Source organism: Oikopleura dioica, chromosome PAR (assembly GCF_907165135.1).
Source record: "Oikopleura dioica chromosome PAR, OKI2018_I68_1.0, whole genome shotgun sequence".
Taxonomy (NCBI): Eukaryota; Metazoa; Chordata; class Appendicularia; order Copelata; family Oikopleuridae; genus Oikopleura; species Oikopleura dioica.
In genome coordinates, this window is record NC_137293.1 from 5,003,766 (window position 1) to 5,026,674 (window position 22,909).

General features: G+C 40.8%; 9 protein-coding genes across 11 annotated transcripts; all 9 read right to left on the reverse strand.

Moving 5' to 3' along the window:
* Positions 1–299: 299 nt before the first annotated feature.
* On the reverse strand, positions 300–1,379 carry LOC145703113 (uncharacterized). Its single transcript, XM_081780425.1, has 4 exons — positions 1,157–1,379; positions 790–1,107; positions 562–743; positions 300–518 (listed from the first exon to the last, which is right to left on the reverse strand). Exons 1-4 carry the CDS (start codon positions 1,268–1,270, stop codon positions 395–397), a joined length of 738 nt encoding a protein of 245 aa, XP_081636551.1. The 5' UTR covers positions 1,271–1,379; the 3' UTR covers positions 300–394.
* A 29-nt stretch (positions 1,380–1,408) lies between these two features.
* Positions 1,409–2,781, reverse strand: LOC145701403 (uncharacterized). The gene is made up of 3 exons (XM_081778622.1): positions 2,355–2,781; positions 2,078–2,312; positions 1,409–1,764 (listed from the first exon to the last, which is right to left on the reverse strand). Exons 1-3 carry the CDS (start codon positions 2,778–2,780, stop codon positions 1,409–1,411), a joined length of 1,017 nt encoding a protein of 338 aa, XP_081634748.1. The 5' UTR covers position 2,781.
* Positions 2,782–2,956: 175 nt separating this feature from the next.
* Positions 2,957–4,875, reverse strand: LOC145702442 (selenide, water dikinase 1-like). Its single transcript, XM_081779666.1, has 6 exons — positions 4,761–4,875; positions 4,418–4,714; positions 4,196–4,372; positions 3,745–3,986; positions 3,542–3,706; positions 2,957–3,500 (listed from the first exon to the last, which is right to left on the reverse strand). The coding sequence occupies exons 2-6, from the start codon at positions 4,479–4,481 to the stop codon at positions 3,291–3,293; spliced, it is 858 nt and encodes a 285-aa protein (XP_081635792.1). The 5' UTR covers positions 4,482–4,714; positions 4,761–4,875; the 3' UTR covers positions 2,957–3,290.
* A 128-nt stretch (positions 4,876–5,003) lies between these two features.
* On the reverse strand, positions 5,004–9,172 carry LOC145705612 (protein Aster-B-like). Of its 2 annotated transcripts, none has more exons than XM_081783098.1 (11): positions 9,035–9,172; positions 7,443–7,685; positions 7,227–7,399; positions 6,965–7,053; positions 6,627–6,741; positions 6,179–6,399; positions 6,023–6,136; positions 5,887–5,981; positions 5,648–5,841; positions 5,359–5,605; positions 5,004–5,315 (listed from the first exon to the last, which is right to left on the reverse strand). In XM_081783098.1, the coding sequence occupies exons 1-11, from the start codon at positions 9,058–9,060 to the stop codon at positions 5,198–5,200; spliced, it is 1,635 nt and encodes a 544-aa protein (XP_081639224.1). In that variant the 5' UTR covers positions 9,061–9,172; the 3' UTR covers positions 5,004–5,197. The 2 variants fall into 2 exon arrangements, with proteins under 2 accessions (XP_081639224.1, XP_081639223.1); XM_081783097.1 differs by lacking the exon at positions 9,035–9,172 and adding an exon at positions 7,757–7,886.
* Positions 9,173–9,194: 22 nt separating this feature from the next.
* Positions 9,195–9,935, reverse strand: LOC145705624 (putative oligoribonuclease). Its single transcript, XM_081783112.1, has 3 exons — positions 9,674–9,935; positions 9,394–9,628; positions 9,195–9,347 (listed from the first exon to the last, which is right to left on the reverse strand). Exons 1-3 carry the CDS (start codon positions 9,910–9,912, stop codon positions 9,234–9,236), a joined length of 588 nt encoding a protein of 195 aa, XP_081639238.1. The 5' UTR covers positions 9,913–9,935; the 3' UTR covers positions 9,195–9,233.
* A 61-nt stretch (positions 9,936–9,996) lies between these two features.
* On the reverse strand, positions 9,997–11,912 carry LOC145705616 (uncharacterized). Its single transcript, XM_081783104.1, has 6 exons — positions 11,751–11,912; positions 10,930–11,412; positions 10,670–10,887; positions 10,547–10,625; positions 10,352–10,505; positions 9,997–10,313 (listed from the first exon to the last, which is right to left on the reverse strand). The coding sequence occupies exons 1-6, from the start codon at positions 11,894–11,896 to the stop codon at positions 10,017–10,019; spliced, it is 1,377 nt and encodes a 458-aa protein (XP_081639230.1). The 5' UTR covers positions 11,897–11,912; the 3' UTR covers positions 9,997–10,016.
* Positions 11,913–11,946: 34 nt separating this feature from the next.
* On the reverse strand, positions 11,947–14,129 carry LOC145701404 (retinol dehydrogenase 14-like). The gene is made up of 5 exons (XM_081778623.1): positions 13,880–14,129; positions 13,544–13,825; positions 13,250–13,492; positions 12,198–12,340; positions 11,947–12,156 (listed from the first exon to the last, which is right to left on the reverse strand). The coding sequence occupies exons 1-5, from the start codon at positions 14,089–14,091 to the stop codon at positions 12,104–12,106; spliced, it is 933 nt and encodes a 310-aa protein (XP_081634749.1). The 5' UTR covers positions 14,092–14,129; the 3' UTR covers positions 11,947–12,103.
* LOC145702424 (uncharacterized) lies at positions 14,106–15,971 on the reverse strand. 2 transcript variants are annotated; one of them, XM_081779648.1, is made up of 6 exons: positions 15,785–15,971; positions 15,652–15,743; positions 15,450–15,572; positions 15,272–15,406; positions 14,917–15,224; positions 14,106–14,723 (listed from the first exon to the last, which is right to left on the reverse strand). In XM_081779648.1, the coding sequence occupies exons 1-6, from the start codon at positions 15,921–15,923 to the stop codon at positions 14,702–14,704; spliced, it is 819 nt and encodes a 272-aa protein (XP_081635774.1). In that variant the 5' UTR covers positions 15,924–15,971; the 3' UTR covers positions 14,106–14,701. The 2 variants fall into 2 exon arrangements, with proteins under 2 accessions (XP_081635774.1, XP_081635773.1); XM_081779647.1 differs by having other exon boundaries at positions 14,917–15,233.
* Positions 15,972–19,861: 3,890 nt separating this feature from the next.
* LOC145704745 (c-Myc-binding protein homolog) lies at positions 19,862–20,385 on the reverse strand. Its single transcript, XM_081782213.1, has 3 exons — positions 20,260–20,385; positions 20,107–20,218; positions 19,862–20,065 (listed from the first exon to the last, which is right to left on the reverse strand). Exons 1-3 carry the CDS (start codon positions 20,374–20,376, stop codon positions 19,938–19,940), a joined length of 357 nt encoding a protein of 118 aa, XP_081638339.1. The 5' UTR covers positions 20,377–20,385; the 3' UTR covers positions 19,862–19,937.
* Positions 20,386–22,909: the final 2,524 nt, after the last annotated feature.

A 22,909-nucleotide genomic window follows, 5' to 3' on the forward strand; every position in this document is an offset into this window, starting at 1 on the left:
TCAAAACATTATTGCGAAATTAATGATATTGTAATCGGGCAAGGGAGTTCTTAGTTTGCCGGTCTTTGACGATTTTAACTGTTTCCTTCCGCGGTTTCTGATACTTATCCTGCGGAAGATCGCTACCAAACCGCAGAGGTATGATAAAAAGAAAGTTTATAGAGCTAAAAAGCATCGATTTATTTTTGTGCGTGTCTTCTATTTTTTGAGAATCCTGTTGAAGACAACGAAGAGATCGAGGAAAATTCTGATTCTTTTCTGATCAAAGGATCGACTCCAAAAGAATCTGCTTTTGTAAATTCATTGTTTGTCTTTTATTATATAAATCAAAGTTCACAGAAAAAGAAGAATCAAGAATTGCACAAAATGTGAGGTCGTAGTCTGAGAGTCGTTTTCATACCATTCTGCCGCCCTGAAGAACTGAGATGACGATGTAGACGAACATTTCGCCTGGGTAGATGAGTTCGTGAATGATTGGTTCTCTTCGTTGGGTCAGGCCTTCAGGGACCATTCCAAATCTACAGAAAAAGGTAAGTAAATGAAATAGGGGGAGGATGAAACCTGAAAGCGAGGAAAGAATAAAGATATCCAACGACCATTCCAAAGAGCATGTGAGGCACTGGAGAGATAGGAGCGATCGAAAGAGGATAGTCGATGAAGGAGAAGAATGCGAGCCAGACGAGAGGAAGCTTCGTAGCGTTGAATCTCGTCAGGTCCAGACCAGCAACGACCGAGAACTTGTCCTAAAACGCGGGGTTGGTCATTTGAAAAGATCCCTTTGTTCCGAACCTGATAGTAGATCTGTGACCACGCGGTTATAATCGCCATTCTCACAACATCTCCATAAAAACCAGCGACTTCGTTGAAAGAAGCAAAAGCATTCGCAGCGCCAAAGAAGAGAAAAATCATCGTCAGGAATTGGAACTTTCGCTGGAAGAAGAAATAGTTTTCCATGTAGTAAAAGTATCGTAGAAAATTCATGCCGACGATGATGTACCGGACGATGGCGCCAGGACGAGCCTGATGCATGCCGAAAAAGAGGTGGGCGGTCAGGTAGCGCCACCACTCGCCCGAGGCGATTTCTGTTTCGTCATAAATCAGACTGTTCTATAGAAAAACTGTAAGAGGGGAATGGCGACTCTTTCGACTGATTTACCGGTGAGACTTTTCCAAAGACAAAACCACACGTGACCAAAAAGGAGTAAGTAGCAGCTATTCTCGTTAAAAACGGAAAACTCGTGTATTCATTTTGAACTCTGTAGCCATGCATCTTCTACTATCTTCTCTCTTTTGTTTCACCAATTTCCAAGTCCGAATTCAAGCCGGAGCTAACGCCACGTGTCCTAAAACAAGAAAATTCATTAGGATGACGTAACACATTCTATTTTATTCCAGTTTTTTCAGGTTTTCAGAAATGAAGAATCTTTGTCTCAGTTGGCGGTGAATGGACGATATCTCGGACGATTTCGTTGACCATTCCTTTTTCATAATTTCCTTTTTCTTCCGATTTCAACTTCGTCATCGCTTCATAGCATTTGTTGAGCTTTGAATCTCGCATTTCTTCAAGCTTTGTTTTGACAAGATCGAGGGCTTTTACGCGGCCAGCCATTTTCATAAATGTTTCATCAGAGGGGTTTTTGAGAGAGGCGTTTGTAGACTCAGGTGCGAGGTTGATATCAAGGAGGAGTTTCGCCAAGGCAGTGAATTTTTGAAAGTGGGAGGATTGAGGCTGATTTGCCACTAGATAGCCGAGGACTTCAACGTCTTGGAGTGACTACGACAAGGTTTTCATTAGTTCAAATGAATTATAATAATTATTAATAATAATTTATTATTTTTTCAACAATGAATATTGATGATTAAAGAACTTTTAACTAAAGTCTCTAGCCGAGAAGTCACAAACTACAAGAAATTTCATACCTACATGAGGACTTCATGATGAAGTTTACTTTCAGTGAGAGTCTCACTGTGAGACTGAGTTTTAACTCTGGTTTCTCAATAATATGAATCGTTTTCGATACCGTTTAAGCTCTCCCTAATAAAAATTATGGGCCACAATTTATGGTCTTTTGAAAACCCATTTCCTTTGGATCGAAGAAATGTAGATTTTTGCATGCACTGACAGCAACAGCAGAATGTGACATGATTTTCTTCCTGCTTTTCGAAGTCATGAAGGTTTTGATGCCGTGTTTAATCACCAATTCTTCGCCTATTTTCTCCATATCGATGATGAAAACAGGCTCGAATTTCTTAGATTTGAAGCAGACGTATTTGATACTTTTTGCTTCAGCGATTTCGCCACTTGCTGATGGCTTGGAAACGGTTTTATTGTTGATAAAAACAGCTTTGGTTACCTCAAAAGAGACAGAAAGCTGCGAGGAAGATTTCAACTTCACGAGCGTCGAGGTCAAATCCACTCGATTGTCGACAATTTCATATTTTCCAAGGAAGAACTTTTTCTCCTTCCTTCCAATCGCTTTTGACCAACCCGCGATTTCTGGTGGAAAGTTGGTATTTCCCGGATCGGTAATCCAATGAGCAGTTTTTGGAGCAGGAAGATCTTCAGCGTTCCGAACTTTTGTCAGAGTCTTCAAGTCGGTGATTTGGCTTTTCTTGAATCGCTGGGCTCTGATTGTGCGGCCAGATTCTGTCTTGACATCTTTCAGCTTGATTTCGTAGTCGTTCGTTTCTTTGTTTTTGTTAAAGTAGAGAACGGTGCCAGTGTGTTTGCCATTTCTAGTAGTGAGTTCTACCAGATCGTTTCGAGTTACATCGACCATTCTTACTAGGGAGAAGAAAATGAGAAGTTTTCCGATCCTGGGCTCACATCATGCAAAGACACCTGAGTCAGGGTCCTCGGAGATCTTTAATTTGAGTTCTTTCAAGACCCTCACTCAAGTTTCTGCCTTTGGTTCCGCGAACTAGGCTGTGGGCCAAGGTATTTGTGGTCTAAATAGCAGTTTCTATTGATGTATTTCTATTCTAGCAGAAGGAAGGAAGGAAAAAGCTCAAAGACCTAGCTTGAGAAAAAAGATCAGCATTTTTGGACCCAGCTTTTTGTGGTTTCGCCAAAAAACTTCATACGCTCGAGAAGATCAAAAAGCAAAGAAACAGATCAGGGATTGAAAGGTGCTCAATCTTTCAAAAACCGAGATCCACGAAAAGAAAGAAAGAAAAAGTAGAAAAATCTCAGGATGGAGGTTTGTTGAAGACAAAAAGGCAAAAAAGCAACTGACTAGTACTAGTAGCGCGAAAAATTGGTATAAGAGGATTGAAACTATAAAATTGGACTAGAGAGAGATGATTTTTTCATTTTCATCAAGTGCGACGTCGATAATTTTGACTTCGGGGATGATCGTGGCTTTTCGGCTTCCAGAAGTGACCTTTCCGATTATCCAGATATCGTGACCGTTGGCCGCTTTCAACTCAGCGACGTATTTATCCGCCTCATTCGGGTCGATGGCGAGGAGAAGTCCGCCAGATGTCTCGGCAGAATAACCCTGAAAATCAAGTCTTTCTGTGTCAAAATCACGATCACAACCTTGACAAGTTGGAACATTCTTCCCATGCCATCATCAGCTTTGGCGATTTTATTTAGAATCGGCAGTTTTTCAATGATAAAATCAAGCTCTTCTTCTTGACATTCGACTAAATTCTGAGCATGACCCAGAATTCCAAATCCAGTAACATCTGTCGCCGCATGCGCCTAGAAACTTTACAAAAAGATCAACATAAAACCTTCACCTTATATTTTCGCATAAGACTCGATGCTTTTCGATTGAGGGTCATCATTGAAACGGTCGCCGCATCGTATCCCTTTCGTACATCTTCATCATTCATTCCTGTCGGCTTCAATTTGTCAGTGTCTTCATCGTCGAGCCACTGGTTCAAGTTGACAGCGATTTGGGTTCCAAGGGGCTTGGTGAGGATCAGAAGATCGCCGGGTTTAGCACCGTTTGGCAGGACGAAATTATCTTTTGAGAGAACTTTCAAGCGTTTTGAAAATAGGAAATATTTTTAAGAAAAAGACAACCAATAAAATGTTTTCTAAGACTTAAAAGAGCTCTGATTGTGAAGGCTTGCCACAAGAGGGTCGGTACAAAGATAATGCCACATTTCTACAGAATGGAAACCTTCAGAAATTAAATGATTACGTCCAATAATGAATAGAATTATGGTTTCTCAAAACACGAGCCTGAAGTAGCACAACCTCCAAGAAGCACCCAGGGATTTCTGGTCGTTTGCCCTCCTCTAACTTGAGTTCCAGCGGCGAAACAGCAGTCCCTGAAGCCCGACATAATCTGTGGCAGAACTGCGTCCTCCTGTTTCGTAGTGAATTTGGTGGAAGTTGACAGGAGCATCAATACATTATCTGAGAGCAAAATTAAAAGAGAAAGCGTGATATCATCATCTTTACCGATTCGAGAGACGCCCATCGCATACAAATCAGAAATAACATTGTTGCAGGCGATCCAGCCCATTTTGTACGGGTCGTTAATCAACGGATAAAAGTAGTCAGTAGTTTGGACGAGGAATAAATCGGATTCTGGAATCGGCTGGACGCAACAATCCAGTCCGATTCCTATCTCTTCAGTTTTTATTGGCGCGTTTTTGTGACTACAGCCGTTTTCTTTTTCTGGCTTCGATGGTGCATTCGCGGGGGCGGAAAGGTTCGACAGGAGTTTGAGCAGTTTCTCCTGTGGAACCTTGCATCCTATTCAAAGAAATTTTCATCCTGCTTTTAATGGGCTTTTACGTACCTCACCCTTTTAACCCGGTGAAATTGATCAATCTGAAATCTTTCTCCAACCCGTTTTCCTCCGGCTTCCAAACATCCTTTACGCTTCCCATTTTCTACAAATCCCTTTTTTACAAGTTTTCTACATGAGCTAGTGGCTCGGCAACCTGTGCAGAAACCTGAGTCAGGGTTATGAAAAAAGCCGCGCAATGAAAAGGCCTCTGACATCCCGACTCAGGATTCTACACAGGTTTTTGAGCATAGCAACGCTTAGAATTCTAGTTTTAATTCAGTATTTGAAGGTGAAGAAAAATGGACAATTCGTAGATATGAGTCGAGAGAGAATAAAAACATGAGTGAAAGAGGATTTTTGTTTTTTTGAATGTTTGTTTAATAAAATAAGTTAAGGAATATTCAAATACAGGATGAAGAAAAATGTCGAAAATGAATAATTTTCAATTACAGTTCTTCGTTTTTGAAATTTGAACTGCTGGGAATGTTTGAAGAAGAAAGATCGCTCCGAAGATGACGCACTTCTTCGATAAGCTTCAGTAGAAGCTCTTCAACTCTGTTTTCGCTAAAAGAAGGATGAAAGGAGGCGGAGAGGTTGATTCTCTTACTTTTGCTGAGCAGAAACTGGTGGAGGAACAATCGTCCTCGTTTCCAACTGATTGAGCCGCGCGTTGAAGCTCCAGGATGTGTACAAGAGGATTCCGATGACAAAGAAGAAGAGAAAGATGGCCCAGTGTTGGATCGCCCCAGAATGGTCGATTCCACGCGGGTAGGAGAGGTTCGGCACATGGGGAGGCGTAGTCACGGCTTCGGGCAGCGGCTCTGGCTCGTCTGGATTTGGGGTTGCTTTTTTAACTAGAAAACTGTAGGGAAAAGAAGATAAAGGGCCGTTTTTACCTGAGATCTTTGTTCCATTTCGTTCTCGTTGCGTTTCATCAGTCAAATCATCCAGCGTCGGACTGGGATGAACCGACCCAGATTCGATGAAACGATTAAGCTCGTCTCTGAAGCCCTCCATGAACTCTTGATTCCCTTCGTACGCATTTTTGTCGATGAATGTTTTCACCACCTGCCAGCAGGCTTTATCATATCTACAAAGAAATATGAGTGGGAGAAATTTAAAGAGGCTTTCTTACACAATTTGCGTGGCAACACGAACTCGGCATCGATTATTTTCCGCTTTTAGGAATTGCCAGCGATTCAGGACGTGGAAATTCGGTCCATACGGTACCTAGAAGCATTGTTTCCTGGGATAAATAAAGGAAGACCTACCTCTCGTATATAAGTTCTAGCATCAATAACTATCTTTCTCCCGCTTTCATTCACAATCATCGTATGATTATCGACTTGTGGAACATCTTTTGCGCCCATTGGCAATTGAACATGCTAAGAAAACTGCTCAATTCACGCTTTTTTGCTCTCCTTTACCTGTAGACATCTGCATTCTCGCTGATATTCGCCATCCTTTTCACTCCATTCTTCTGCGTACCAATTTTTCGTCTTTCTTACTGTCATGAATTTCTTCCAAAATGGCGAGTCCGTCAACCAAACGAGCGAGAATAGTGTATCGATGGGGATCGGGAAGACGACGTCGAGGAAACATTTCGAGAGCTTGTCCTCATGATGCAGCGATGGAGGCTCCAGATTTTCTGAAAGACAATTGATGATTTGCAGATAAAAAAACCATTATAACAAGGCAACGTAGCAAACCATTATAAGATCCTTCAGGGTCACCGCGAGCCATGGAATTTTTAAATTGTTCATATCTATTTTTTAACTCTTGCCTCCTCTTCATCTCTTTTTCTATTCTAATCTAGCTGTAAGTGATCAAAATTTGAATTGAAAATAAATGCTCTAGAAAAGTGAAAAGTCATACCTTCTGAATTGTTGCTCGCCTGCGAGATGCGATCTCCATCATCGTCATCGTGCTGTGGTGGCAGTTCTTCGTTCTCTTGGCTCGCCATTTCGATGTTCTTGTTCTCTCGGTTTTGCTTTGATTCAATTAATTATTGATTTTCGGAACGGCCGAGAAAGTAAGATTGGTGCATATAAACCCCGCTCAGAATATTTTATTTAGATAGATTTCTTTATATTCATCAGAGATACTCGCTAATGGGCTTTTAACCCAGAAAAAGGATTCACTATCCAGACTCAATGTTAACTTTATTATCAACCCAACGCGTTCGAGTCTATTTTTACGACAAAAAGGCTTACCTTGAACCTCCAGAATTTCGTGAAAATGTGAAGCGCACGATCTCTGGCAGTAAATGACGTAAAGATGTATTTGTTCTGATGACAAACAACTTTTTCTAAGGATCCAAAATTGCCCTTCAAGTTGTGATTTAAGAAATTTGATTTTTTAATCTCAGTTGTGAAAATATAAAACGAGATTTGCTCACTGAGCAGGGCGGAAATACGTTTGATTGGCCGTTTTAAGATAATTATTTGAAGAGCGATGAAAATTAAGGATCCGGGCCTGAGATGGCGTTTGGGATGATTTTGATGGTCTTCTCTTTTGAAATGCTGGTGATATCAGTGAAAGGTATCACGGCGCTTGTTTCCCAGCGGAGGATATTGGAATGGAAACAGCAGTAATTCGGGGTGAGGAAAAGACGGCCTTGGACCAGGATGTCTCGGACAAGAGCGCAGCTAAAAAATGAAATCAAGGAGAAAAATAAGGCTCGAATCTCACCTGAAGTCGGCAATAAGAGGCTCGTTTTCGGGGATCTCTTCTTTGAAAAATTTCAAAAACTCGCTCTGTCGTTTTCCAACTGTTCGCGGCGCGAGGACCTTTAGGAGACCTTTTTTCGACGATGACTTGTCGGGACGTCGGGTAAGCTCAGGCGTCTCAGCGCGCGCGTTCGACCCGCTGCCTCGTGAAACGCCGCCACCTGATTGTCCTCCCTCCGGTACTGTCAAGTTTGAACCTTGTTCCCTAAAAGAAGAGAGGTAATTTTGTTTTGGCGAGACTTTGGGGAGCTTTGGGGTTTATGAAGGGGGTCAAACCTTTGTTCATCTTTCTCATCATCACTTCCATCGGACGGATTAGAGGATAAGTCCACATAGACATTATTTTCAAAACGCAAGAGATCAAAAATTTGGTCTGAATTGGGCATAATTCGTTCTCTTTTTTTTTCGTTCTTTGCGGTCAAAAGCCCATTAGAAGCGCGAAAAAAGAAAAGAGTCAACTTTCAATGTCAGAATAATGTACTCAGGGGAGACGTTTTTGGGATTGTTTCGCCTCTCTCTTTCTCTCTATCCCAACTGTTCTGGGGAAATATCGATCTCTAGTCGTTCATTATACATTTGGGCTGACTCTTTCTCTTAGATTAAACGCCACCCCGCATAATGAAGATTATGAGATAGATTCTTTTTTCAGAAGAGTCTTTTTGTCAGAAGGATTAATTTTTGATTGATGAAAGATATTTTTTGAGCTCTAGCCTGCGTTGAGTTGGGATAGGATCTTTATTTGAAGTTACCAAGGGATTAGTTAGTTTTTATAAATTTCTAAAGTATAAGTTTTAGAAGTATTTACTTCCACAAATAGAAATTCTACTACTTTGAGTGACCAAGTAGAACGACTTTATCAAAATACACCAGTCTAATCGAATGTAAGTCATGAAATAAATACATTAAGTTAAGGTAAAAAGTAGATTTATGGTTGAGAAACCCTTACTTCGTTATACAGCTTATCAATCTTAGATTTACAACTGTCACTTGTCAATCTGAAATTAGGAGTCTTTATTTCTAATTGGACAAAAACGGTAGACTTTCAAGGGTAAATTTAATTTTTTAAAAAAATATTTCCAACCTTTCGGAAGTTCAACTAAAACAGTAAGATATCATTTCTCTGTTTTCATTAATTCTTAAGCCTCTGTAACTCTCCTTTTTTGTAGACATTACACCCTCTTTGTATCAGTACTGGGCCTATTAGTAGTACTGGCCGATTGATTAACAATGTGCGAAACGAGCATCGAAAAAAATCGAACTTCACAGACCGGGCGAAGGCTTGTTTGTAAAATTACGAAACGAGCTAGGTAAATATCATATTGTCTCTTTCTCTCTTTCTTAAATATTTAGGAACCGTCTGGAACGATAGGGGAACACCCTGGAACACGCCTTAGTTTATTTTAGGAATTGCCTTTTGAGTATTTTTTCATTATTCTGATATGGTCATGATGATGATGAGAAAGGGTCTATTCAGAAGGACAATAAATGAACGGGAAATAACTGTATATTTAAACAATAGATAAGGTAACTTTCAGAGAAGCGAAAGTGACTTACGAGTTGATGAATTCTCCTTCAGCCATTCGTCTTCAAAAGAACCTCTTTCAACTCTTTTTTTCTTTTCAATTTTTTGGAATAACGAGTTTTTACATCCTCTCTTCGTTGATTTCAAAATCGATTGGGTCTGAACAGTTTTTCTAAGAGAAAAGTTGTTTTATTTTGATAATTGGCAGGAAGTATCTATTAAAAATGATGTTCAGTCGAGAGAAACGGAAGCTTTATCTTTGAAGACATTTTTGCGGTAATGCTTGAGCTCCTCTATCGACTCGTAAATATCGTATTTCGCCGTGTGAGCTCCTCCAACTCCAGTCTGAAGGTAACAGTATTTGACCTTTTCAGCGGCTTATGGTTAAGACCTTTCTGTCTTTGTTGCGTTCCGGGAGGCCAGGATACCATCGTTTTGCGAGCTCTTTGATGCTCGAAACATCAATGATTCTGTAATGAAGTTCCTTGACCGATTTTGGCAGCTCTTTGCACATAAATTGGCGATCCGCGTGGACAGAGTTTCCGGCAAGCGGCGCTTTCGGACAATTTTTTCGAATGAAATCGGCGAGGATTTCGTCTCCTTCTTCGTGCGTCAAATCGCTATCCCTACAAATCAATTTTCAATTGTGCTTATTTCTATCTCCATCTTACTTGCACTTTTGCGTTAATCCACTCTCGCCATGCGTTTTTCTGCACCACGGCCCCATTTTCTTCAGCTGCTTATTCGTCATTGCAAACACCAGCTCTGGCCCTTCTGCTACTACGTTCAACTCTCCATCAGTAACGACACAGGCTATTTCCATGATTGAATCTTTTCCGAGAACATCGAGACCGGTCATTTCGGCATCCAGCCAGAAGATCCGGTCGGGAAAAGGCCGACCTTCTGTCATTCTACGGATACATATGCTTGAAGCTCGAAACGATTGTAAAAAGGGAAAAAATGCACGCAGCATTCTACAATAAAAACCAAGCAAATTTCAGCATTTTTGGTTGTTTATTCGTTGGACAGTAAAAATCTCACTTTTCCTTCGTTTCTTATTCCATAATCTATCGAATACTCGTCGCCTATCGACTTCATGTCGATATAAATTTCATACAAATATCCAGCCTGCGCATCCAAGAACGCGTCCATCATTCTGTTCGTCGACGGTGGCAGGATCTTTCGGAATGTGGCGGGTGATAGAATCTCTCCCGTGAGAGAGGCTCTTTGTTTGATGATTTCAGCTCTTTCGACGAAAGTTAATCGCCAGGAAGGGGATTTTTTCGGACGACAGTTTTGCAAAAATCGACCCTAGAACATTCAACAGTCGAAACAATGCCCGGTTCTACCTTTCGTCGAGCAATAACGGACGAGAATTCATATTCTAGCGATGCGTCTCCCTCGTCATAATCGTCCATAACAGTCGCCATATTTCGTTGATACTTGATCATATTTGACACTTTCGGATCCGCGAGAAAGTCGTCTTGAATCTGCTTTGCAAGCCTAAAAGCTCGTTACCGAAAAATGAAGTGAAGAAGACTTACTGGAGAGAAATCGTATGCGCTGGTGAACCAATTTCGAGTGAAAATTGACGAGATGTTTTGTCCTTTTCTCGATCATTTCCTGAAAAAATCCACTAACAAAAACAATTAAAATTGTAAGGGTACCTTTGAAAAACGTAGGAGGTTTGCGAGCCCAGGCATTTTGCCTCAACTCGTGAATTAAATCGTAGAAAATACTGTCCAGCGCTGAATAGCCCGACTCTCCTGGCTGCAAGTTTCGAAGCTCGTCCAAAACGGTTAATTTCGCCTTCTGCTCTGCCAGCAATCCCGTCGATTTCTTCAGCTCAAGAGGGTTCTTTCTTACCATCGTTCTTTCTGTATGACTAGATGTGAGTTTTATGTTGAGGATTTAGGTCGTTTCCTACCTTATTCCAGCTCCGATATTATGCGCGATTGTCCGTAAAAGTTGTGTCTTTCGGTCCAAGTCCCAATTTTCGACGACTCCATACGGCTCAACCGGAAAAAACTTGAAATCGTTCATTCCGCTATCTTTTTTCTCAACTTTATCGAGTGGAAATTGGGCGTAAGTATTCAACGCTTCGAAGAGCGACTGAATTCCAGCAGTGTTCATTCTTCCCGTTATTCTGAAGACTTCTTTTCGATTGACGAAGATGCAGTAGGTCGGGACAGCGTCGATCTTTAGATCGTCGACGATGTATGGATGATCCTCGATGTCGACTGTCAAGTAGCGGACTTTGGGCTGCGCGCGCGAGAGGACTCCCATTTCCGAAGAGGCAAAGGAACATTGATTGCAGTACTTTGACACGCAGGTCAGGACGAGAGGCGATTCTGTTTGGAGAGTCATCATGAGATATTCCTCTTCTATTTGTGTTCGTTGATGATATGATCTGAAAAGTCAATTAACAATTGTATCTGTACGTTTACAGTGATGTGACTAATTTTAACCATTTCGCATCATTTTGTAGGGCGACAAATAGGAACTCATATATTAATGAGGATTAATAACTTATAACGAATTTATGGCGTTTCAAATAGCGGCAAGGGCCGCAGGTTCTTACTTACAGTGGCGTTTGCGGTTGCCTCCCTATCCAAACGCGTCTAGAGAGGGAGGCAACGCGGGACGATTTCTGGTTCGATTTAATGCGCCCTTCTAGAAAAAGAGCGTCTGGATAGGGAGGCAACGAGGGACGCTCCAACAGGGAGGCAACCGCAAACGCCACTGTACATTGTACTGTTTCCTTTTGTGACTTCGCTCAAATTATACGGCTTGTCCGAGAAGATCGCTTTATTCAACAAAACTGGCTTCCAAGTATCAGCTGTAAAAAGCCTTGTTTCAATTCTTTTTCTTACAAATCGACTTGTTTTTAACATTTTTCTTGTTTCCCGATTTCTGAAGAAAGCTTTGATTGAAAACATTTTGAAGCAGGTAGAAGTATTGAAGAATAAGAAAGGACAGTGAATGAACTCACGGAAAAAAAATGAGAGACATGCTACTGAAAAATACAGACAAGAATGTTGGCAGACATTTCTTTTAAAAAATAAATTGTACACAAGGAAAGAAACGGCATTTTTATGGCATCAAACTTCAGTTCCGGCAGACAAGAGCTTTTCAGTTTTTTCGATGATTGTCGCTAGAAATGAAATGAAGAGAGTCTTTCTTTGGGAGACTTACAGATAGCTTCAGGGTCAATGCATTCCTTGGTCAGCTCTTCGGGGCCTTTTTGGGTCAGATAAGTTCCAGATTTGATTGTCGAATCGCCACAAGCGGTGAGTCCAGGTCGAGCACCAGATTCTGGAGAATGCAGAATGAGTCGGCCTGTAAATGATTTATTCATGCCAATAAAAGCGTTTTCCCTTCCGCCGGTTACCAATTGTTGTTTGATGATGGTCATAAAAAACGTTTTGTTAGTAAAGTTAAGTGCCCTCCTGCAAAGTCAAAAAGTGCTGAGATTTTTCGAGAGAAGAAAAAGTTATTCAATCTGAAGGATGGAGTTTCTCCGCTCATTTTTTACGCAGATGCTACAGGAATTTCGAGAATATGTTTATGATATTATTAAGAATCTTATAATTCAATAATCCTCGAAAAAGAGCATGCTGACAAGCTTTTTCCCGGATATGACGACGTTGATAATTATTCTTCTAGGGATTTACTGCTTTTACAGTCGATTTCAAAATAGAAAAATGGAAGAGCAAATGAAGTTACTGAAAACTGTCGAAAGTGAAGTGACAAAAGAGGAGATAAGGGGAAAGGAGAAAATAAAGAATCAAAATCTAATGCTTGCTGACAGTATATTTGCGCTGGTAAGTTGCAAATTTTCAAACAGATGTGAATACTACAATTTGTGTCAATACCTATTCAGATAAAATTCCTTGCATTGGTTTATCTGAGTATTGTTCTTTATGATTTCAATAACAATTTGGTAAGTATTATTCTGAAAGACTGAGCTAGGTAAAAGACAAAAAACTTTAAATAATATATTAAAGGGATATGTTATTGTGGGCGCTCTTGTATTCGTTATCGTAAAAGACAGTTGTGATAGACAAGAAATAAGGCGACGAGAAATTACCAGCCGAGTACAACTGGAGGCTTATAAGAAATTACTTGATCATCAGCGAAAAATGGGTGAAATTGAGCATGAAAAACGATTGGCCATTGAAGAACGAAAGAAAGCGAAGAAAAAGTGTTGCATTCTATGAATAATCTTTTTTCTTGAATAAACCATTCCTATTCCATGCCAAAAAGTGTTGACCATAACTTTGTGAAACCCACTCTTTCCAGCCATATGCCTCGCTAGGTCTGTTCTTACAACACCAGGAGATGTCAGGACGAAAGTAATATCAGGCATGGCAGCAGTCAGAGCAATCGCGCATTGATTCATCGCCATTTTCGACTGAGAATAAGCACTTACTCCACCTGATTTTTCGTAGTCAGGAGTTTTCTCAGGACTGTGGGAGAGATAGGGCAGGCTGTAATTGATGATAAACGTCTGTAAATGACAGTAAATCGCTCTTTCTTACCTTGGATCAGCATTTTTATACAAAGAAGACGTCGTAAAGACGACTTTTCCACCCTTCAAAACTTCCTGTAGCTCTTTGATGAGTACATAATGCGACAAGTAGTTGACTTGCATGTGCGTTTCAAATCCATCCTTTGTCAGTTGAAAGGGATGATGCATAACGCCGGCATTACACACAAGCACGCCGATTTTATCGTTGTTCAGGGAGAGTTCATTTTTAATTTTGTCAGCCCAGTGGCGAACGCTTTCTTTACCGGATTTACTTATCGAAAGAAGGAAGCGACTTATCGACTCGTAAAGAACGAAATAAAAGACAGCTTGATTTTCTAGCATCTAAAATCCAGTTCCTAAGTCCGAAAGCTCGAGTCCATCTCTGACAGTTATTTTCGACGAAGGATCCGATCTGTGAATCTCCTTCAGAGCTGCCTCTCCTTTGACCTTGCTCCTGCAACCAAGAAAAACATAATGCTGCGCCTTCGCCAAGCCTCGCGCGATTTCAAGCCCGATTCCAGACGATGCTCCAGTAATAAGAGCGATTTTGGAGGCCATGAAGGACTTACAGCAACAATTTATCTGTAATTTATTCAGTGACGATTTTGAGCAGATTTTCTTTCAAAAGAAAGTTTTTTTAGAACATTGAAGGAGGGGATTTCCAAATAAAGAATTATCAAGGCAAATTGATTTAGACAAGGGAAAGATTCAATTTTCGAATTTTTAAATAGGAGCATCTTAGTATCGAATTTTCTGTCAAGTTTTGCACGAAAAATGAATAAGAAAGGTTGAAGTCCGGGCTCGGCAGCCTGTGAAGAAACCTGACACAGGGTCTTCCTTAAGCGTTGACGAGTTCAGGCCCTGACTCAGGTTTCTAGGCAGGTTGTTGGGCCAAGATTGAAGGTTTTTAACGTCAAAAGAAACAAAAATTTTGTAGAGCATCAATTTCGGAAAAGGAAAAAGCAGTTACGGAACATGAAATAACTGAAAAGAAAATCAAAGAGCAATAATAAAGTAGGTTAAAGTATTGAGAGCGTGCATGTTTCAATCGGAGAAAAAAAGAGTTGAAATTTGAATTAGGATTCGGGCGTGAGCGGCGTAGGAACGACTGGTGCGGGACCACGAGGGACGGCGACGATTTCGTCCATGTTGATGTCTTTTTTGCGGCTCAATACTCCATATAATAAGAACTAGAATTATGATAAAAAGGGGGTCAATTATTGAATCTTTTGGAGAAAAAAATCAATTGATTTTTTATCCCAAGTTTTTAGATGAATCGGATTTCGCGATATTCTTTTCATGGTTTAGCTTCTTTTTCTAGCGTTTTATCTTGTGTGCATAATCAAGGATGGCATGAATCACCGGTGAAGAAAAGAATTTAACCTGTCGTCGACTGAGATTTCTGGCTGAGGATCAAGAGGGTCAGGGTTGAAACCGTGTTGATATTCTGACGCATTGTAACCTTCACTTCCGAAAAAGAACTCAACAGGGTCAAAATGCCACGAATCCTCGTCTTGAACTTCTTGTACTCGAAAAGAACCAGTATAAGAATCAAGGTCTGTATCGGAAAAGGGATCTGTTGGCTGAAAAGCCGCTCCTGGAGTCTCGCTAGAGGTGTAATCAACATCGCTGGTGGCGTATATTTTTGGATTCATCGTTCCGTCCATGCCGTTTGTCCCGTAGTCCAGACCCTTAAGCACCTTCTAGTTACGAAATTAAACGACAGAAATGAACGTACGAAGTTGTATCGTCGGAAATAATCGACAAAGATCATGAAGCAGCCGATCATGATAGCCATTGAAGCGACGTGACGAGCGCGCTGCGAGATGATTCTAGCGTGCAGGTAGTCGCCTCGTTGGAACAGGATCCCAACCTAGAAGGAGCTGAAAGGGGATTGAGGGAGACGAGTTTCAAACCTGGCAAGAAAGGAGCGTGGCGAGAACACCAAGAGGAAAGCAGCAGAAAATCATGGAGCAGATCGAAAGAAGGAGATAGTTTTCGATTTTTTCTGGTTGCTCAGGGCTTGCCTCGGTAGAAAGCTGAAAGAGTGATAAAAAGGAGGAAGAATGAGGGGTCATTTGAGGAAGACTTTGGAAACGACGAGCCTCTTTATAGTACCTGAACGCGGGTAGCATCAGGAGAAATGGTTATTGGAGTGCTTAGGCCAGCGATGAAGATCTGTGGACGGGTTGGTTCGGCACCGGGGACAGCTAGAATTCATTACTCAAGTTGAATGAAGAAGTTAAAGAACCTGAGTAAGGAGGTGGGGGCGGCAACTTGGAGTTATCAAATGGCTCTTCTGTCTGTGTCTTGCTCGTTTCGGAGCCATCAGCTGGAGTGTCTTCTGCTTTCTTTGGCCCCGGGTATGGTGGTGGAGCTTCGTCGGACATTTTCTCGCCTCTGTGTTTTCTTCTTTTATGCTTTGTGTTCGATTAGGTCTGAAAAGAAGCCGGTCGTAAAGAGACAAATGCTTATTGATGTCTGAACTGGGGCAACTGGTCATAAAGAATGAGGCACAAATGAAGGCGGGTTTTAAGGAAAAAGAATTTCCTATTATATTTATTCATGCTTGTGAAGTTTAATTATTCGTTTAGCAGATAAAAAACATTGTAAGAAAAGTATATGATCTCTTGTGTTGACGTTGTAGAATTTTCGATTTTTGTTTTATTGCGAGCTTTCGGAGGGAATGCCCTCCTTCATCAGGCTAGTACAGTTGTTAAGAGAAGCTACAGTAAAATAGGACTCACCGTGACTTGCGAAACTCGCGAGTGATCGGTAAGTGAGGAATTTATGAGAGCGGAGAGAAAGTCTAGAAAAGAAATGGAAATAGAAGTCTAGAAAAGAGTTTAATTGCGTATCTGGGGAATTTGATCTAAGGCTCCAGATACGCAATTAAACTCTTTTCTAGACTTCTATTTCCATTTCTTTTCTAGACTTTCTCTCCGCTCTCATAAATTCCTCACTTACCGATCACTCGCGAGTTTCGCAAGTCACGGTGAGTCCTATTTTACTGTAGCTTCTCTTAACAACTGTACTAGCCTGATGAAGGAGGGCATTCCCTCCGAAAGCTCGCAATAAAACAAAAATCGAAAATTCTACAACGTCAACACAAGAGATATTATAAATGGATAATCGACGTAAAACTCACACCAGAGAAGCTACTAAAATTGGAAAAAAATTACATCGTAACCGCCAACACCTCATTTTTCTACAAAAATGCCACGATGCTAAAACTCCACCACCATATACGTATGTATCAACTGACTTTCTGAACCACTCGCATTGGTCACCTGATCAATTGCGTAACCATCGCCTACAACGTACCCTACACGACATAAAAGCCACCGAAGACAAAATTAACTCCCTAGTCACACTCTACGACCTCGAAATGTCTAAACTAAAACAAATTCTACCGCACCCCGAATTTACGAAGACAAAGCAAATCATCTGTTCAACTATTATTAACCGTCAAGCTAAATCCGATTTCCACCGTAACCGTAAACTACAATCTATTTTACCGCCTTCCTCCCCTCAAAAATGTTCTATCAAAATTCACAATCTTACTGATACCGTGATTCCACCTGACCTCCTTTCCATCTTAGAATTTGGGTGTGAACTCCCAGTTGGAGGCACACCGAACCCGTACAAAATTTTAACATCTATGGAGAAATTGATACAAAACTGGACCAAATATGCCCGTGAAATTAAGATAGACCCTATGACTATTGACGAAGTTTTAAGTTTCCTAAAAATAAACTTCCACTCCTTACGTAAGTGCTACGAACCCGCTAAAAAACAAAAATCACTCATCACCTTCCTCAATAATCACCCTGACCTACGATTCGTCCGAGTTGATAAATGCAAGGATATTGCGCTAATCTCCTTAGATGAATATAATCGTAAACTAAATGCCCAATTTAACACACCCCAATTCTTTAAACTCAACCGCGACCCCTAAACCAAGACATCCAACTTTTCTACAAAACCATCCGTAAACTAGAACCCTATCTAGGCAAGGACACATTCAATTCCATTCGACCTAATTACGCGATTAAATCGAGCTATGGAATATTGAAGCGCCACAAAACAGGGCACCCGATGAGACCAATAGTGTCTAGTAAAAACTCAATCACCAGCGGCATCGAAAGATACTTTTCAAAAATTTTGACCAAATTCCTGCCAGAACTTAAATACAGTATTAAATCTACCCAAAATTTCAAGAAGAATTTTCTTCGAGCAAGAGACACATTCGATACAAAAAAACACTGGCTAGTCTCATTTGATGTACAGAGTATGTACACAAACGTTAATTTACAACGCATAATTCCTAGAATAGTAGATCGCATTTATTCCGACCCTCAAAGATTTTTCGATACTGAAATCAACGATGGGGAAGAACTCCAAATTATTCCGCGAAATATTTTTGAGGACGTTTTTACTAAAACACTGACCTATTTTACGGCATTCAGTACTCAGGACTCATATTATCGCCAACGCCGAGGGGTAGCAATGGGTGCACAAGCATCTGGTATTTTAGCGAATATCATGATGCACTACCTTGAAAGCGACATTATAGACCATGAACTAGCAAGTGGTACCATCAAATTTTACAATAGATATGTCGATGACATTGCGTGCGTACTTGAAAAAAACGAGCTCCCCCGAATCAACCACCTACTCAACAATTGGGACAAAGACCTGAATTTCACCATAGAACACGCTCAAAATAATAGTCTATCCTTTTTAGATACTACCATTTACCTTGACCCGAAAACCCACAAATATGAACTTAAATTCTACCAGAAACCTACATCTAGTGACACCCTTAATAATTTTAATGAATCAGTTAGCCCGATCTCCCAAAAGCTTGGACTTCTTTCAGGCGAAATATTTCGAGTAAATAACACCTGTTCCACTCCTGCTAACCTTAATAACGCTCTATCTAAACTTACTGACAAATTCGTTAAAAATAACTACCCCGTAAAACTTGTCAAATCTAAAATCAAATCTATTAAAGATTCTAACTTCACTCCTCTCGAGAAAGACCCCAATATTACCCACCGCTTCTACTTAACCCTAGATTTCACTTCACACCGAGTCAATAAAATAGGTAAAAAGATTGTTAATTTCATCCGTAAAATCACGCCAGCATATAAAGTATGTCTTGCTTTCAAAACTTTGCGCCTAGGACAAATTATCACATCTCGTCTAAAAAGAAAGCTCGATATCAACAAAAAATCCGGGATTTGCTATCAATTCGACTGTAAATGTCAGCTCACTTACATCGGTGAGACCATGCGTACCTTTCACCTTCGTAAGCGAGACCACACATTTCCAACTAGTCAAACTGCAATTAAACAACACCTTCGAAATTGCCCTGACTTTCAAAACGCATACCAAGACCATGTGAACTCTCCAGAAGTTACTTCCTTTATCTCACCTGGCGATTTCGCCAAATCTTTTTTCTCCATTCTACAAACAAACCTTCCAAATTATAATGACCGCAAACTTACCGAATCATTTCTCATAAAGTTAAACCGACCTCAACTTAACGAGCAAGGTGACTTCCGTTTCGTCCACTTTATTTGATCTAAGGCATTGTTAATTGCGTATCTGGAGCCTTAGATCAAATTCCCCAGATACGCAATTAAACTCTTTTCTAGACTTCTATTTCCATTTCTTTTCTAGACTTTCTCTCCGCTCTCATAAATTCCTCACTTACCGATCACTCGCGAGTTTCGCAAGTCACGGTGAGTCCTATTTTACTGTAGCTTCTCTTAACAACTGTACTAGCCTGATGAAGGAGGGCATTCCCTCCGAAAGCTCGCAATAAAACAAAAATCGAAAAAGTATATGACTTCAATGAAGATGAATATGCTTTCATTTGATCAAGGAGATTTTATAGAATAATAATAATCAGTTCATTTAACAGAAAAGGAAACCAATAACATGCAATTCCAGCATTTGCAAAAGTTGCTTATGTTTTGTTCACTTTATAAAATAAAGTTGTACCCACTACTGTATTATTTTCAATAAATTTTTATAGTCAGAGATAAATGGCTTTTTCAAACCGATATTGTGACTATCCTTATTTTCAGTTGTAGTTCTGTCATTCATTTCATATTCTTCTCAAATAATCTCTACAACAAACGCGGTGCGCAAATTGATTCATCTTTCCCAGATTCTGGCATTTTCTCTGTATCTCCGCAAAGTGGTTCGATTTCGCCGCGCTCCTCCGGCCTCTGAGAAAAAGGAGAGTCCTCCACTGCGATGGAAGACCTTGTGAAAAGAAGAAGAAAGAGACTTTTCTATTTTGAAATAATTTTATGTAATTTATTAAATAATAGAGCAAGATTTCGATACAAAAATATATAAGAAGATGAAAAGAAGAAAAGTAATGAAAATTATTGGGCTGGTTCTTCGGGCTCTTCTTCAGGTTCGGCTGGGTTCTCCTCGTTGTCTTCAGGTTCGTCTTCGATTCCTTCCTGTTTTCGGACGATTGCTTCTGCTGTCTCTGCCCGGATCTTCAGGTCTACAATTGGGTAGGGATGAGAAGGAAATAAGGAGGTTTACCTGCGACTTGCGCTTGGAGAGCATCAAGTTCTGCTCGCAGCTCGTGAGTTTCTTTCAGCGAAACCTGGTCTCCGTGGATGTATTGCGCCAAAAACGCTTTTGCATCATTTGGCTGAGATTTTGATTGAAAAAAATCTTTTGTCGAGGGCTTACCTTGTCATGTGTTTCGTAAAGCTTGACGAGAAATTGATTCAGGGTATCCCAGACGCCAGTTTTTCGAAGGTAGTTTTTGTACTCTTCTCGGCTGGTTGCTCGTTTTTCGCTGTCCATTTTTGTCTTTTTACGTCTGTTTGTCAGCGACTGCTGATTTTTCCCAATAATAAGACGTCTTCTAGAGATTTTTCAAAGCAAGATCTTTAATTTTTTGGTGCAAGTTTGAACTTTCTTCGCGAATAATGGACATAGAAGCTGGTTGTGTTGAGTGTTTTGAAAGTCTTTTCATAGATTGTCTTTCCCATTACAGTACTTTTCCTTGCCCAATCTGTATTTTGAGGATTAACCAAGGTAGTACTGGAAGATTTTGACCTGATCCTTTTTAATTGAAAGAAAAAATGGGGAGATAAAAGCCCAATAGCCGCCATAATCGCAACCTCGAAAGCCTTGTCAGCCCCGCTTTTCTTACAAAGACGATTAGCGCACGGGGTAATTGGGTAAGGAGTACCGGGTTATTGTTTGGCCTAACAGCCTTTTCCAGGAATCAAAGGGAGTGCCGCTGCGAGACGGCCACTTGCGCTTGTTGTATCACATTCCCAGACATCAACAGACATCAACACACGCGGCGGAACAAAATCATCCGGAACAGACTCGGACAGAATCAATAACGATCAGCATCATGTGTCAAGATTGCCAGAAGGTTCCTAAAGTTCCCCTAAGCCTGCTCAAATCGAATTTCAATTGAATGGAGTTGAGATAATAGCACGGAAATAAACAAATTTTGAAGGTTTTACGATATGCTTTTTGCATGTTTATGAAATGCGAAAAAAACGCGTGTGCTCCATATGCTCACTCTATCCGCCAGCCCTGCCCTAAACCAATCTGCTTCTGTTTGTCAGTTCGCACCTCGTTCGCCCCTAATTTCATCAAAACCCCCCGTCATCATTTCAACTCGCCATAAAACCAAGAAAAAAGAACGCGCACCGGAAATACTTATACGAACTTATCGTGGCCGATCAAAGAGTTCATCCCCGTTTATTTCTTATCTCCGGTTTCCGCCGTGTTGCCCGCCTCAAAGGGGATGACCGTAGTCTTCTCTTTATCAATTCTAGGGGCAGCGGGCCGGGACGAAGCCCACTCGGAGCGATTCTTGCTCAGATAGCTAATCTTTCAGTGCTTTTTTGACAAATGATGATGTTTGAAGAACCACTTGAGCGGGAATTAAAGTCATGTGACCATCTTAAAGTGTTTTTTTCTTGAATAAAAAAATAGTATTTTTGTGTTCATAATTTATCTAAGTGGTACTTAGCTCGTATAAAAACCCGATGATCCTGGTTTTGGGGCTCAAAAATGATCCTTACTGTTCTTTTTCTACTGTCTTCTTCAGTTCTTGCGACGCTTGCAGTGATGGAGATATCCAAAATGAATCCAAGAGGTCATTAACTTGACATGTAGCGAATTTCTGTTGAAAATCTATTTCAAACAGACTGAAAAACCTATTTTCTTACTTTAAGGGTATCAACATCGATTTCGTCATTTTTGCGTACGAAAAACTGACCCTAACTCAATAGATGAGAACACCCTTAACTCTCCTGTCTCTACTCTTTACTATCCATTAAATTTCAATCCACTGTAATGAAAATCATGAAAGGAGGGTATCAGCGTGTTGATCTGTCGATTCCAAGTGGTCTAAACCGGGCTAATACGGCTACGTTATGAAAACACGTGCCTCAGTGAAGGGTTCCTAATCCGCTCCTTCTGCACGCGAAATAGGGTCGCACCCAAGCGAGGTCGTACGTTTTCCCAGATACTTAGCAAAAACCCTTTCCGGAAAAATCTAACAAATCGGATTAATTGCAACTGCAACAGTGGACGGGTCATGGGAAAAGAAGGCTAATTAGGGGCAGGAAGCACACAAACAAAGCACGAATCAATATGCTGGACGGGGCAACCCGGATATGGATTTTACGCAAACGGAAGGGATCAGATTATGGTTAATTGGAATTAGTGATGGGATGAGACCTGCTGCTCAAATAATCAAAACCACTGTTTCCATATTGCAGGAAGGGTTTTTCCCCTGGAGCTTTCCGACAAGAAACCTTTATCTGGGTTCGGGAACCTGTGCAGAAACCTGAGTCAGGGTCCTGAAAAGCAGCAAACAATGTATGCTTTAAACACTAGTGAAGCCGCTTTGCGGCTTCATTTTTAAAAAAGCCGCTACGCGGCTTTTCGTTTAAACTTATTTTAAACCCTGACTCAGGTTTTCGCTCAGGCTGCCCAGCTCATATGAAATTTATTGATGCAAAAGCAAAAATTGTGTAAGCTAGCAGCTGATGAGTTAACACAAATACCTAACCGCATCGTTATTCAATTCTAAAGCGAGAAAAAAGGGTTGAACACAACAATAGAAGACCGCGATGTCGAAATCGGTGGGAACGCGCGTGACACGGGCCACAATAAATATCCTTTTCATCCCTCGTGGAGATGTGGCACTTGGGAAGCAAGTTCATGGAATGAGGCCAGGCGCGCGAGAAAGGGATGAAACACGCCCGGCGAGCTATATAGATTTCAAGATGGCCTAATTTTCTTGACAAGGGCTGGTCATGGGAAGCGATTGAGGGCGCGGATAACGGGAATTGGAAGGAGGAGT